We start from the raw sequence: 15,253 nt of genomic DNA on the forward strand, positions 1-15,253 counted from the left end.
ATCCCTAAGAAAGGCAATCCCAAAGAATACTCAAACTACCGCACAATTGCACTCATCTCACACACCAGTAAAGTAACGCTCAAAATTACCCAAGTCAGGCTTCAGCAATATGTGAACTGAGAACTTCCAGATGTTCAAGCTGGTTTTAGAAAAGGCAGAGGAACCAGAGATCAAATTGCCAATATCCGCTGATCATTTAAAAAGCAAGAGAGTTCCAGAAAAACATCTATTTCTGCTTTACTGACTACGCCAACACCTTCAACTCTGTGGATCACAATAAACTGTGGAAAATTCTGAAGGAGATGGGAATACCAGACCACCTGACCTGCCTCTTGAGAAACCTGTATGCAGGTCAGGAAGCAACAGTTAGAACTGGACATGGAACAACAGACTGGTTCCAAATAGGAAAAGGAGTAGGGCAAGGCTGTATATTGTCACCCTGCTTATTTCACTTATATGCAGAGTACATCATGAGAAACGCTGGTCTGGAAGAAGTACAAGCTGGAATCAAGATTGCCGGGAGAAATATCAATAACCTCATATATGTAGATGACACCACCCTTATGGCAGAAAATGAAGAGGAACTAAAAAGCCTCTTGATGAAAATGAAAGAGGAGAGTGAAAAAGTTGGCTTAAAGCTCAAATTTCAGAAAACTAAGATCATGGCAGCTGGTCCCATCACCTCATGGGAAATAGATGGGGAGACAGTGGAAACAGTGTCAGACTTTATTTTGGGGGGCTCCAAAATGACTGCAGATGGTGATTGCAGCCATGAAATTAAAAGACACTTACTCCTTGGAAGGAAAGTTATGACCAACCTAGATAGCATATTAAAAAGCAAAGACTTACTTTGCCAACAAAGGTCCATCTGGTCAAGGCTATGGTTTTTCCAGTGGTCATGTATGGATGTGAGAGTTGGACTGTGAAGAAAGCTGAGTGCCAAAAAATTGATGCTTTTGAACTGTGGTGTTGGAGAAGACTCTTGAGAGTCCCTTGGACTGCAAGGAGATCCAACCAGTCCATCCTAAAGGAGATCAGTCCTGGGTGTTCATTGGAAGGACTGATGCTGAAGCTGAAACTCCAATACTTTGGCCACCTCAGGCGAAGAGTTGACTCATTGGAAAAGACCCTGATGCTGGGAGGGATTGGGGGCAGGAGGAGAAGGGGACGACAGAGGATGAGATGGCTGGATGGCATCACTGACTCAATGGGCATGACTTTGGGTAAACTCCGGGAGTTTGTGATGGACAGGGAGTCCTGCCGTGCTGCGATTCATGGGGTCACAAAGAGTCAGACATGACTGAGCGACTGAACTGAACTGACAGAGTTAAGACAGGAATTTAATGAGTTATTGTTTTCTGATGTGACAACACATTCCCTAGCACTTAGGGAAAGCTCAATAAATGGCATTCTTATTGCCTGTGAAGCAGCAGAAAACACTGTGTCACTACAAAATAATTAAATAAAAAAAACAGATTGATGTTTGCCAGAGGAGATAGTGGGGGACGGGAGAAACGCATGAACTGTTTTTAATCTTTATAGTTTAAATGAACTGAATTAAAAAAAAACAACAGAAGTCAGTGAAATATGCTGTAAGGTTAACAATCATTTAATGTATTAACATTTTCACTTATAAACATACAATTTGCATATACAGGGAAAAACTGGTTCAGAGGACACCACAGAATACTAGAAACAGGCAAGCAATCAGAAGAGAAAAGAAAAGATCAACCCAAGGGGGAAAAAAAATGGAACTGCATTCCATGCCGTTGTCTATAAACTTGGGAAGGAGGAAAAGATCGCACAGAATCACAATTAATGTAGAAAACAAACATGGATCATTCTGTTTCAATGGCAGGAACTCCTCCCATGATCCAGATCTTGCATCCCAGTCTGGCCCATTTCATGAATGTTGATCTGAAACACAGTCACTCATGCCTCCCTTCTCTTTAAATCTAACCCTGAAGTTAACTCAAGAAATTAAACGAACAGAGCAAAGAAACAAGCAGACTGGCATGTGTGCAATATCAACGGCCAAATATTTAAAATTACACATGGAAGTAAAATGCTGACTAAATATTTCACTTTCGTTAAAGTGAACAAGTTCCTTCCAACTCACCTAACTTCTTGATTTAGGACTTCCTAATCGAGGTGACCAAAAGATTGACATCTATGAGAATTAGAGCCAGGGGAATGAAGCATCTCAGCCTATCTTTATGCTGAGCACACATTTCCTCTCAGGATCAAGTCACTAGGGCAGTGAACTTCCAGACTCAACTACAGTCGCCCAACGTGGCTTGCCCGGCTAGGGACAGGGACTGGAGATGCGGGAGCACACGTATGTCAGGACTTCAGTCCACGGCTCCCCCACTCTGTCAGGGGGCGGAACTCAGGGAGACCATCTGCTTCAAGGGATTTCAGGGACATAACTCAGTATCTGTCGTTACAGTAATTCCTAGTTCAAAATTAACTGAGTTTAATATTTTGCTTGTAAAGGATACAGCCTGAATAATGATTACCATCTGACCAAAGCTATTCTTATTACATATGATGTAAACTAAGTAACATTTTTAACCATCAAAACCAGTGTTGTCACACATCGCATCTGGCAACTTTCCACCACATGACACATTCAAAGAAATGACAGCCAAGTATACTCCTTTGCAGCTGGAAACAGTTCTCAGTGTCAACAGGTACAGTAGAATTGGCTGGGCAAACAGACCTATGGTCACCACAAAGTTCATTTGGCATCTAGTTTTCAGATGGAGATAGATCTATTCAAGCCTGCCTTAGAGGTGGAGTGGACTGATAAATGAAACGAAACACTGTGTCTGTAACTGGCCACACGAAATAAAAATAGAATTTGGGCTACCAGGAGTGTATTTTATGGAAACATGGCCACATGGAGTATAGCAGCAGAGACCTTCGAAGTACCTTTGTAAATGTACATTTTTTAAAACATGCGGGACAGAAAACTGGAATAACTGAAGTTTTCAAATTTACATAGATAAAGAAATAAGAAAATTACAGAAATGCAGGGCCCTTGGTTTTTCAGAGCTTCACATTTAAGTTGGGGCTCAAAATTAAATGGTTCAAGCTTCTCTGTGACACTAAAGTCAGAAATAAAAACCAGGCCAGTGTCCTGGTCAGGTGGAGAGTACCTTGAGCAGGCCGTTCATGTCTCTGGGCCGAAGCTCCCGTCTATAACCTGAGCTCCCCCACCATGCAGCACAGAGCTCGGGGCAGCAGCAGTGCCCAGACCCACACAGGACACGAGATGGGCCCATCACCAGCCTTCAGAAGGACATCACACACACCCTCAGTGCAGCCCAGTCCCCTGGAACAGGACCACCACAACTATGGCTCTCATTTCACTTTCCTCACCATTCTCTTCATATTATTTTCTCAACAAGTAGAAAAATAAGCTATAAGTAGGCTGAAGTGGCAATAAAAAATGCTCAAAGCTAACACTAAAACCATGATGCCTCTGAAAAAAATAAATCTACCTCCACACACTTTTTTGCAGTTGTTGTGCCTTCTTCAAGTGTTAAATGATAAAGCCCTAAAATGCTGACACTCAAGTCTACTCCTAATTTGGGACGTTTTCCAAGTTATCACTACCAAAAACAAACAAGTAAGAATAAAATGAAAAAGCATCATTTTCAAGGGGGGAAACTGCCATGCCGTCCATCATCCTGAACAGTCAGCTTTGCTAGCCAGTCCCAGAGGCTGTGGGATATCACCCCGCTGCCTAAAGAAGGTTCCAGCCTGTAACTCCTGAAGTTACATGCAGCCAGTTCTGGTCTGACGTTTGGAAGTCCAACATTAAACCAAAGACCCTGCAGTTTTTCTCGCTATGGTCATTCATTCACTCATACATCACCATGTTACCAGCAAAACACTAAAATAAATTATCTCTTAAGAACTAAGACCTAACTCTAAAAACAAAATGGCCTTTCAAAACAGTTGTGTTTAAATAAAGTATTGCGAGAGTTTTATAAGGAAACTCCTCAAATGAGCCAGTGCCCCCAAATAGCCCACGTTAGCTAAACAGCAGTCTAAAGCTTTCTCTGCGGTACTTCTATGTACTTATAAGCATTTGTCACTACTTTCAAAAGAACTATTAAACCTATTACTAAAAATATTTGTAACAAACAGAAATGCCCTGCAAATCATATTATTGCACACGGGGTATCAGAAGCTATGCACGTCGAGGTTCCGAGGACTCTAGAAGACCCAGAACAGAGACCCCAGGGCCATGCCCGTGGCCGCCCCAGCCAGCATGCCCAGCGCCAGGTCACTGTCGTTGTCTCGATACCGCTCACGGATGATGACTTGGTTGGCAGGCTGCTGTCCATAAAGTCCTAGAAAGAAGGAAAGAACAGACTCCTGAGGAGCAGTTTGTGAAGTTCAACACTCACTCAGAAAGACAGCTCACTTGCGTGAGGTTTCTCCATGCACAGCACTCCTCCCACAGACTCATCTCCCTCAGAGAGCTGGGGATGGGGGTGACCTCAGTGAGTGCTCCCGAGCTCTCCTTCACCACAGGTGATGGGGACTCGGCTTGGCCGAGTGAGGCAGACACCCCATATCTAAGATGCGACTAAGAGAAAATCAAGATGCTCAGTCTCCCAAGGTCTGCAGCCCCAGACACTACAGAGAGCAGAATCCTAATGAAGCTGCAAGCCCCAGCCTACACTGTCCGCTTCAGCCCCCGCACTGTGCTCATCCGGACGGCAGGCAGACCAGGACACACACAGCCTGGAGACTGCGGGAGAGCCACGAAGCCTCATCGAGAAGTTAAAGAGCTTCTTGGTATTCATGGAAGCTGTTTTTAAATGAAACCTTAAATCAGCTAACATAATCTGCTCTTTATTTTTAATGTTATGCCTTTATGGAGAAAAATATTTGTCAGAGAGAAAACATCTAAAAAACGAACTTTAAACAAGTTTAAAATTATTTGCACAATTAAAGTTCTCAATTGGAAATGCTTGTTTTCTTCCATATTTCACAATATGTTGTCCAAAAGCTAGTTAGCTTTAAAATTGTTCCCACAGAACTTCCCTGGTGGTGAAGAGGATAAGAATCTATTTGCCAATGCAGGGGACACAGGTTCGATCCCTGGACCAGGAGGACTCCACATACTGCAAAGCAGCTAAGCCCGTGTGCCACAACCACTGAGCCCGCTCTCCAGAGCCCACGAGCCACAACCACTGAGCCCGCATGCCCTAGAACCTGCGCTCTGCAACAAGAGAAGAGCCCCCCAGTCTCTGCAACCAGAAAAAGCCCACATGCAACCACAAAGACCCAGCACAACTATAAATAAATTTCCTCACATACAGTGTTAACTTTCCTCCTTGACCCACTATGCTCTTAACAGTTCAACCCTAGGAAAATGAGAAATTGATCCAATAGTGGTATGTCCATGAAGAATGAAGATACTAAAGGATAAGTGCTTACCAGTCTAAGCACTTACAGTATTACAAGCATTTCTATGTACAGACTCACTTAATCCTCACAACCACCCTAGGAGTTGAGCTTGCTGTCACCCGTGTTCTATAAACAGGCAAAGAGGGAGGAACATGGGGCCTGAGCGCAGTGAGTGCACGCCAACCCAGGTGCTCCGGCCACAGTGTGCACTCAGACACCAGTGCCCCTAATATGAAGGAAAGAGAAGCATCAAAGTCACAAAGTAGGAAAATGAGACCATTATAAATCTAAAGGCTTATCAAGTACAGGCAACAGCATTAGAAGCAAAGTTTTTTTTATGTAATATTTAAACTACATAATTGGTAAACTGTAGTATTCATAATCACAGCCTTAAAATTTTAAAAATCTCATCAACCAGTAAAATGTAATACAGTAGGACCCTGTAGCTGACCTAATTTAAAGACCCCTGGAAAATCTAAATCTGCATTCCAGCTTTAGCTCCACAGAAGGACCCCCTTACTGCATGACCAGGAGCCAACTTCTCCTGCAGCTCACTTCTGTTCCTACCAAAAGCTAAGTCTTTACCAAAGTCAGCTGGGGAACATTTCCAAACTGTACTTATTTTAATTACCTAATTTAATCTTTCATAAATGATCCAAACATGAATGTAGAAAAGGAAGATACTGTTAGATATTTTAAGAACAATTAAGTCAGATACTTTTGGGCTTCCCTGGAGGCTCAGACGGTAAAGAATCCGCCTGCAATGCAGGAGACCTGGATTCGATTCCTGGGTTGGGAAGATCCTGGAAAGCCAGATAACTTTTATAAATTACTATCAAACCAAGAAACTGAGAATTACAAAATCTAGAGGTGTTCTCTCAGACTTGGCCCTGGAAACTACAGAGCAATTAGGTGTCATGAGTACCACCTGGACAAGACAGAAACAGAGGACTGCAACCAAAGGAGCCCACTCAAACCAAAGACCTCAAGCCTAGATTAAGAGACAACTGAACAAATGTCTGCTAGTGTGGGAAAATTAAAACGGAATACTTGCAGTGTGTACACAGCACTTTTTAGATTGGCTGACTGACACCAGTTCCAGTAATATTAAAGAGAAGGCCTGTAACCTTCTCTGCGCAACAAGGGCCCCTGTGGACACTGCCCGGCAGAGTGTCATGAAGCTGGCAAAGCACCAGGGTCCCGGAAAGGCTGATGAAGGGCTCCTGACTGGCTACAGCACGATGCTGCCGTGGGACGACCACAGCGGGGCGGACGACCACAGCGGGGCAGCCATCCACAGCAAGCACACGGGCAGTGTGCACACAGCACTTTTAAAATTGGTTGGTAGGCATCTGGCTGTCATGAGGCAAATGCCAAATGCCTACCAACTGCACTCGGCCCTCAGCAGCAAGTTGTCTGAGGTTGCACCAAGAATGCCGTCTCGTCGTTCATGACGAAAGTCAAAGGCAGGAATGGTATCCTATGTATAGAAATTCCCTCCACAAGCACAAAACTTCTGCTCTTCTACAGAGTAAGAAACAGCTAGGATTATCCCAACCTATGGCCTAGGGAGGTGAATAAAAGTCTGGCTCTCATCAGACGAATAGGCCAGGACTTAAAAACTGAACACAAACCCCAAAATAAATGGGAAAAAAATAATTAATACAAGGGAAAATTTAATTCATAAACAATTATACAATCCTTATCTTTGCCAGTCATCAGAAATGTAAACTGAGGCAACCTGGCTCCATGTTAAGACCTAAGGAGGTTATCAGAACTTTCAGAGCACAACAGAAACAGCAAGCAATCTTGATGCAACTGCAGAGGAACCAGCACATCAGCAATCCCAAGGGGCATTATAAGCTGGTGAACTACTCTGGGAAACACCTTAGTAAACGCATAGTGTCAAGAGCTACTGCAATACTGTCAGGTGAAATGAAATAAAGTGTTAACTTCCCTCGAAACAATCCAGAGCTGGGGAAAAAAGGTACAGATGAAACAAGATGCTGTACCTGCTGAAGCTGGTAACAGGTAAATTTAACAGCTCATTTACTGTCCTTACTGTAAACTTTTATAATTTTAAAATGTATCAAAAACAAAATGCTTATGCCCTTTGACATATTAACATACAGAAACGTATTCTAAGACATATTTAACAGGAATTAAAAAAAACTGATTAGAAACAATCAAAGCAATATCTATGACAGAAAAATTGAAAAGAAAAAGTAAACAGCCAATAAGTACTAGAAGACTTAATATTACCCCATATGATAGGATGCAATCATTAAAAATACTTACGAAGATTATGTAGCACTCTGGACAAAAGATATAAAATTTTTAAATGAGAATGAAATGTAAAAAGTAACATAACGCCATTAACAAAACAAAACATAATAAAGCAAACATGCTCCAAAAAAGTATAAGATAACAAAGATGAAACTATTATTTAACAAGAAGAAAATAATTAAACAAAAATAGCTGTGCTAGGATCAGAGGATAGACAAATAGCTCATTTTTTAGTATCATTATTTCATGATTTTCAACTCGACACACACAAAAAATCAACCAAGGCAAAATTCTTCAGAGTCTATACTACCTTAATGATCAGTATCAGATTCCCAAAACAGGTAACTGGAGAAACTCTCTATTAGGTGCTAATGCACCACTAACCACCACTAACTGTGAGTCTAGGACCAGTCAAATCCAGACTCTGTGGCAACCCCACTGGCTTCTTTGTGGCATTGATATCAGTGACCACTCACTTTTCTGGTAACACTATCCTTCCACTGCTTCTGTGAAAAGGCACTGTGCTATATTCCTGATCTCGCAGCACCCTCTGGGCTCCCATTCCAATCCATTCATCAATTCACTCTCCTGTGTGTCGCTGTGACATGCCATACTCACTGAGAACTGCACCTGCCTGACTTCACCTGCTCACGGGGGTCTGGGTATGGTCTCACTCTTCAGGCCATCAGTCACACAGCTCAGGTCACCCTTGCCCTGGCTGTAGGCTCCAGCACCATTGCCAGCATATTCCTGACCTCCACCCTACAGACGTCCCCCTGCCCAGGCGGCACCCAGGACTTGACGCTATCTCAGTTCAGTTCAGACGCTCAGTCGTGTCCGACTCTTTGAGACCCCATGGACTGCAGCAGCCAGGCTTCCCTGCCCATCACCAACTCCTAGAGCTTGCTCAAACTCATGTCTATCAAATCGGTGATGCCATCCAACCATCTCATCCTCTGTAGTCCCCTTCTCCTCCTGCCCTCAATCTTTCCCAGCCTCAGGGTCTTTTTCAATGAATCAGTTCTTCGCATCAGTTGGCTAAAGTATTAGAGCTTCAGATTCAGTATCAGTCCTTCCGATGAATATTCAGGACTGATTTCCTCTGACGCTATCTACACAGGTCAGTCACTCACACCTAACACTTTGTTTCAGGTTGAGATGAAAATGAAAGGAGTAAATATAAGCCTTTCCATGCCTCTACTTCATCCGCAAAATGAAACATCATCTCCGTAGTGATCATTTTTGAAAGATAAAACCAGAAGGAAAAAAACAGGAGAAAGATTACCTCCTATTCCTTAAAGTGGTACTCTTAGGTTATTTCTTAACGAAAGTGTATTTCAATAAGTACAAATCCTCATCTTGGGGATGAATCTGAATACAACAGTGAAGTTTTAAAAATCAAGCCTACTCTAACTTTGTAAAGTAGTGTGAAAAGATATAATGCTTTCTTTTTTTTTCTTTTTCTTTTTTTTTAGTGACTTGTCATCTATAACCAGAAAAATTACAGTTCACTTACCCCTAAACTGAGAAATAAAAATTCCTCAGGCTTCAGTGATCTACACACTAAATGACGAGAAACCAGGAATGAAAGGCTGGCATGAGTTACCTGCGTATGGGTACTGATAGGGAACAGCATAAGCCTGTCCATTTGCAGCATAGACAACTTGAGTTCCTGGTGGGTATGCACCACTGTATGGACCATAGCCATATGCCTGCTGAAAAAGATATAAGCCCATTAGAAATACAATTTTAAAATTCAACATCCATTTACAATAAAAACTCTCAACCAAATGGTTATAAAGAGAACATACCTCAACATAAGAAAAGCTATATATGATAAGCCCATAGCTAGCATCAACACAAAATGGATGGTGAAACGCTAAACAATTTCTCTATGATCAGGAATAAGACAATGATGCCTACTGTACCCACTTTTATTCAACATACTATCAGAAAGCCAAGTCAGAGCCATTTAGACAAGAAAAGGAAATAAAAGGCATCCAAACTAGAAAGGAAAAAGTACTGAGTTAGCCAAAAAGTTTGCTGGGGCTTTTCTGTAAGATGGTATGGAAAAAAACCAAATGAACTTTTTGGCCAACCCAATAAAACTGTCAATACAGAAAACCCTAAAGACTCTATAAAAAAACTATAAGAATAAAATGAATTCAGTAAAGTTCCAGGATACAAAATTAATAAACAGAAATCAATTTCAATACACTAGGAGCAAACTTTCAGAAAGAGAAATTAAGAAAATGATACTATGTACAATTGCATCAAAACAAATTATGATATTCCCAACCCAGGGATCAAATCAGGGTCTCCTGCACTGCAAGCAGATTCTTTACCATCTAACACACCATGGAAGCCCATGATAAACATACTACTATATATAAAACAGATAATCAACAAGGACCTACTGTATAGCACTGGGAACTCTACCCAAAACTCTGTAATAACCTATAAGGGAGAAGAACCTGAAAAATAATAGACATACATATATGTACAGATGAATCAGTTTGTTGTACACTTGAAACTAATACAATATTGTAAATCAAGTATGTTGTTGTTCAGTTGCTCAGTCATGTCCAACTCTTTGCCATCGCATGGACTGCAGCATGCCAGGCTTCCCTGTCCTATCTCCCGGAGTTTGCCCAGATTCATGCCCACTGGAGTCAGTGATGTGGTCCAATCAGCTCATCCTTTGTTGCCTCCTTCTCCTCCTGCCCTCAACCTTTCCCAGCATCAGAGTGTTATTCCAATGAGTCAGCTCTTCTCATCAGGTGGCTAAAGTATTGGAACTTCAGCTTCTGTCCTTCCAATGAATATTCAGGGTTAATTTCCTTTAGGATTGACTGGTTTGATCTCCTTGCTGTCCCAAGACACTCTCAAGAGTCTTCTCCAACACCACAGTGCAAAAGCATCAATTCTTCAGCACTCAGCCTTCTTTATGGTCCAACTCTCACACCCTACATAACTACTTGAAAAACCATAGCTTTGACTATACAGACCTTTGTCTGCAAAGTGATGTCTCTGCTTTTTAATACACTGTCTAGGTTTGTCATAGCTTTTCTTCCAAGGAGCAAGCATCTTTTGTGGCTGCTGTCACCATCCACAGTGATTTTGGAGCATAAGAAAATAAAACCTGTAACTGTTTCCACTTTTTCCCCTTCTGTTTCCCATGAAGTGATGGGACCAAACGCCATAATCTTTTGAATGTTTTGAATGTTGAGTTTTAAGCCAGTTTTTTCACTTTCCTCTTTCACAAAGAGGCTCTTTAGTTCCTCTTTGCTTTCTGCCATGAGAGTGGTATTATCTGTATATCTGAGGTTGTTGATATTTCTCACAGCAATCTTAACTCCAGCTTGGGATTCATCCAGACTACATTTTGCATGATATACTGTGCACATAAGTTAAATAAGCAGGGTGACACTATACAACCTTGACATACTCCTTTTGCCAATTCTGAACCAATCCACTATTCCATGTCTGGTTCTAATTTCCTTCTTAAGCTATTTACAGGTTTCTTAGGAGACAGGTAGAGCGGTCTGGTATTCCCATCTCTTTTAAGAATTTTCCAGAGTTTGCTGTGATCCACACAGTCGAAGGCTTTAACATAGTCAATGAAGCAAAAGTACATATTTTTCTGGAATTCCCTTGCTTTTTCTGTGATCCAACAGATGTTGGCAATTTGATCTCCGGTACCTCTGCCTCTTCGAAACCCAACTTGTTTATATGGAAGTTCTTGATTCATGTACTCCTAAAGCCTAGCTTGAAGGATTTTGAGCATAACCTTGCTGGCATGTGAAATGAGCACAATTGTACAGTAGTCTTAACATTCTTTAGTGCTGCCTTTCTTAGGGATTGTAATGAAAACACCTTTTCCAGTCCTGTGGCCAAGGCCGAGTTTTCCCAATTTGCTGACATATTGTGTGCAGCACTTTAACAGCATCATCTTTAATGATTTGAAATAGCTCAGCTGGAATTCCATCAGCTCCACTAGCTTTGTTTGTAGTAATTAATTCTTCCTAAGACCCACTTGACTTCACACTCCAGGATGTTTGGCTCTAGGTGAATGACCACACCACTGTAGTTATCCGGGTCATTAAGATCTTATTTGTATAGCTCTGTGTATTCTTGCCACCGTCTTAATTTCTTCTGCTTCTGTGAGGTTCTTGCTGTTTCTGTCCTTTATTGTGCCCATCTCTCATTGAAATTGGTATCTCCCAATTTTCTTGAAGAAATCGCTAGTCTTTCCCATTCTGTTGTTTTCCTCTATTTCTTCACACTGTTTACTTAAGAAGGCCTTTTTATCTCTCCTTGCTGTTCTCTGGAACTCTACATTCAGTTGGGAATATCTTTCCCTTTCTCATTTGCCTTTTGCTTGTCTTCTTTCCCAGCTGTTTGTAAGGCATCCTCAGACAACCACTTTGCCTTCTTGCATTTCTTCTTCTTTGGGATAGTTTTGGTCACCACCTCCTATTCAATGTTACAAACTTCCATCCACAGTTCTTCAGGCACCCTGTTTACCAGATCTAATCCCTTGAATCTATTCATCACTTCCACTATATAATCATTAGGGTTTTGATTTAGGTCATACTTGAATGGTCTAGTGGTTTTCCCTACTTTCTTCAATTTAAGTCTGAATTCTTCAGTAAGGAACTTAAAATCTGAGCCACAGTCAGTTCCAGGTCTTGTTGTTGCTGACTGTAAGAACTTCTCCATCTTTGGCTGCCAAGAACATTATCAATCTAATTTCAGTATTGACCATCTGGTGATGTCCACATGTAGAGTTATCTCTTGTGTTGTTGGAAGAGGGTGTTTGCTATGATTAGTGCGTTCTCTTGGCAAAACTCAACCTCTGCCCTGCTTCTTTTTGTACTCCAAGCCAAACTTTCCTGTTACTCCAGGCATCTCTTGACTTCCCACCTTTGCATTCCAATCCTCTATGATGAAAATAACACTTTTCAGTTGTTAGTTCTAGAAGGTCTTGTAGGTCTTCATAAAACCAGTCAACCTCAGCTTCTTTGGCTGAAGTGGCTGGGGCACAGATTGGATTACTGTAATGTCGAATGGTTTGCTTTGGAAACAGACGGCGATCATTCGGTCATTTTTGAGACTGCAACCAAGTATTTCATTCTGAACTCTTTTGTTTCAAACTAGTCCACTTCTTCTAAGGGATTCTTGACCACAGTAGTAGATACAATGGTCATCTGAATTAAATTCACGCATTTCCATCTATTTTAGTTCACTGATTCCTAAAATATTGATCTTTACTCTTGGTATCTCCTTCTTGACCATGTCCAATTTACATTGATGCAAGGACCTAACATTCCAGGCTCCTATGAAACACTGCTCTTTAAAGTATTTGACTTTACTTTCACCACCAGACACACCCACAGGTGAGCCTCATTCCCTCTTCGGCCAAGCTACTTCATTCTCTCTGGACCTACTTCTCCACTCTTCCCCAGTACCATATTGGACACCTACTGACCTGGGAGGCTCATCTTCTGGTGTCATATCTTTTTGCCTTTTCATTCTGTTCATGGGGTTCTCAAGACAAGAATACTTCAGGGGTTTGCCATTCCCTTCTCCAGTAGATCACATTTTATCAGAACTCACCACCATGACCCATCTATCCATCACAGCATGGCTCACAATTTCACCAAGTTACACAAGGCTGTGATCCCTGTGATCATTTTGGTTAGTTTTCTGTGACTGCCGTTTTCATTCTAGAGGTGGTAGGATTATAGTAAAGTATATGCTAATATAAGTACACTTGATATCTAAGTATATCAAGTATACTCTAATATAAAATGAAAATTATAAAACAAAACAAAAAAGCAATAAAATGCCTAGGATAAATTTAACCAAGGAGGTGAAGGGCCTATACACTGAAAGCTATACAACAGTGATGAAAGATATTGAAAATACAAATAAATGAAAATACATTCCAAGCTAATGGATTGGAAGAATTATTAAAATGCCCATACTATCCAAAATAATCTACAGCTTCAATGCAATTCCTATCAAATTTCCAATGGCATTTTCTGTAGCAATAGAATAATTCTATAATTTGTATGAAACTACAAAAGACCCATGGAGAAGGAAATGGCAACCCACTCCAGTATTCTTGCCTGGAAAATCCCAAACATAGCCAAAGAAAGAAGAATATAGCTGAAGGTATCATGCTTCCGGATTTCAAACTAACCCACAAAGTAATCACAACAGTATGGTATTGGCATAAAAACAGACACAGAATCAACGGAACAGGAGAGCCCAGATACAAACTCACATATATATGGTAAATTAACTTACTGCAGAGAAGCCAAGAATATACAAAACAATGGGGAAAGGAGAGTTTCTTCAATAAATGGTGCTGAGAAAGTTAAGACAGCCATATACAAAAGAATGAAACTTGACCATACATGGTATCTTACACCATACACAAAACTTGACTCAAAATAGATTAAAGATGTAAGATCTGAAACCCTAAAACACCTAGAAAAAATCATAGGTGATAAGCTCCTCAACACTGGTTACAGTGATGATTTTTTTGGATCTGATTCCAAAATCAAAGGCAACAAAAGCAAAAATAAGTGTGAGACTACATCAAACTAAAAAGCTCCTAAACAAACAAAGGAAATCGTCAACAAAATGAAAAGGCAAGCTATCAAATGGGAGAAAATATTCATAAATCATGTTATCTGATAAAAAGTTAATATCTAAAGTATCAATATATAAGGAACACATACAACTCAAAGGCAAAAAACAATCTTGATTAAAAACCAGACCAAAGAGCTAAATAGACATCTTCCCAAAGAAGAAATACAGATGGCCAACAAGCACATGAAAAGATATTCAACGTCACTAGTCACCAGGAAAATGCATATCAAAACCACAACGAGTATCACCTCACACTTGTTAGAATGACTATTATTAAAAAGACAAAAAACAACAACTGCTGACAAGGATGTGAAGAAAAGGGAACCCTCATACACAATCATGATAAGATTTTATCTTGTCTGGCGCCTCCTGTATCTAAAACAATAATGGAAGGGAGTTCCTCAAAAAATTAAGAATAGAATTACCAGTTGATCCAGCAATTCCACTTAGGAGTATTTATTCAAAAGAAAAAAAAAACACTAACACAAAAAGGTATCTGTATCCCCATGTTCACTGCAGCATTATTTACAATAGCTAAGATATGGAAACAATGTAAAGTGTCCATCAATTTACAAACATATAAAGAAAATGTGGTCCAAATATACAATGGAATATTATTCTACCATTAAAAAAGGACATCTTGTCTTTTTTGCCTGCATGGATAGACCCTGAGTTTTTGAAAGAAGTCAAAGACAAATACCATACAATCTCATCTGTATGTGGAATCTATATTTAAAACAACAACAACAAAAAGAGTTCACAGATACAGAGAACAGACTGGTAGCTGGCAAAGAGGAGGGAGAACCAGAGAGGTGGGGTTGCAGGGTGGACAGGGGATGAATAAATTGGGTAAGGGAATCAAAACGCACAAACT

General features: G+C 40.7%; 1 protein-coding gene across 4 annotated transcripts in view; it reads right to left on the reverse strand.

The window, feature by feature from the left end:
- Positions 1–1,586: 1,586 nt before the first annotated feature.
- PLEKHB2 (pleckstrin homology domain containing B2) overlaps positions 1,587–15,253 on the reverse strand; it is a 44,613-nt gene continuing 30,946 nt past the window's right edge. For 3 of the 4 annotated variants that reach the window (XM_065931994.1, XM_065931993.1, XM_065931996.1), the window contains 2 exons: positions 9,323–9,431; positions 1,587–4,364 (listed from right to left, as the gene is read on the reverse strand). In XM_065931994.1, coding sequence (XP_065788066.1) covers positions 4,228–4,364; positions 9,323–9,431 — 246 coding nt within the window. In that variant the 3' untranslated portion in view covers positions 1,587–4,227. The remainder of the gene's footprint in view (positions 4,365–9,322; positions 9,432–15,253) is intronic. The other variant, XM_065931992.1, reaches the window with a different exon arrangement.

Source organism: Muntiacus reevesi, chromosome 3, assembly GCF_963930625.1.
Source record: "Muntiacus reevesi chromosome 3, mMunRee1.1, whole genome shotgun sequence".
Classification (NCBI taxonomy): Eukaryota; Metazoa; Chordata; class Mammalia; order Artiodactyla; family Cervidae; genus Muntiacus; species Muntiacus reevesi.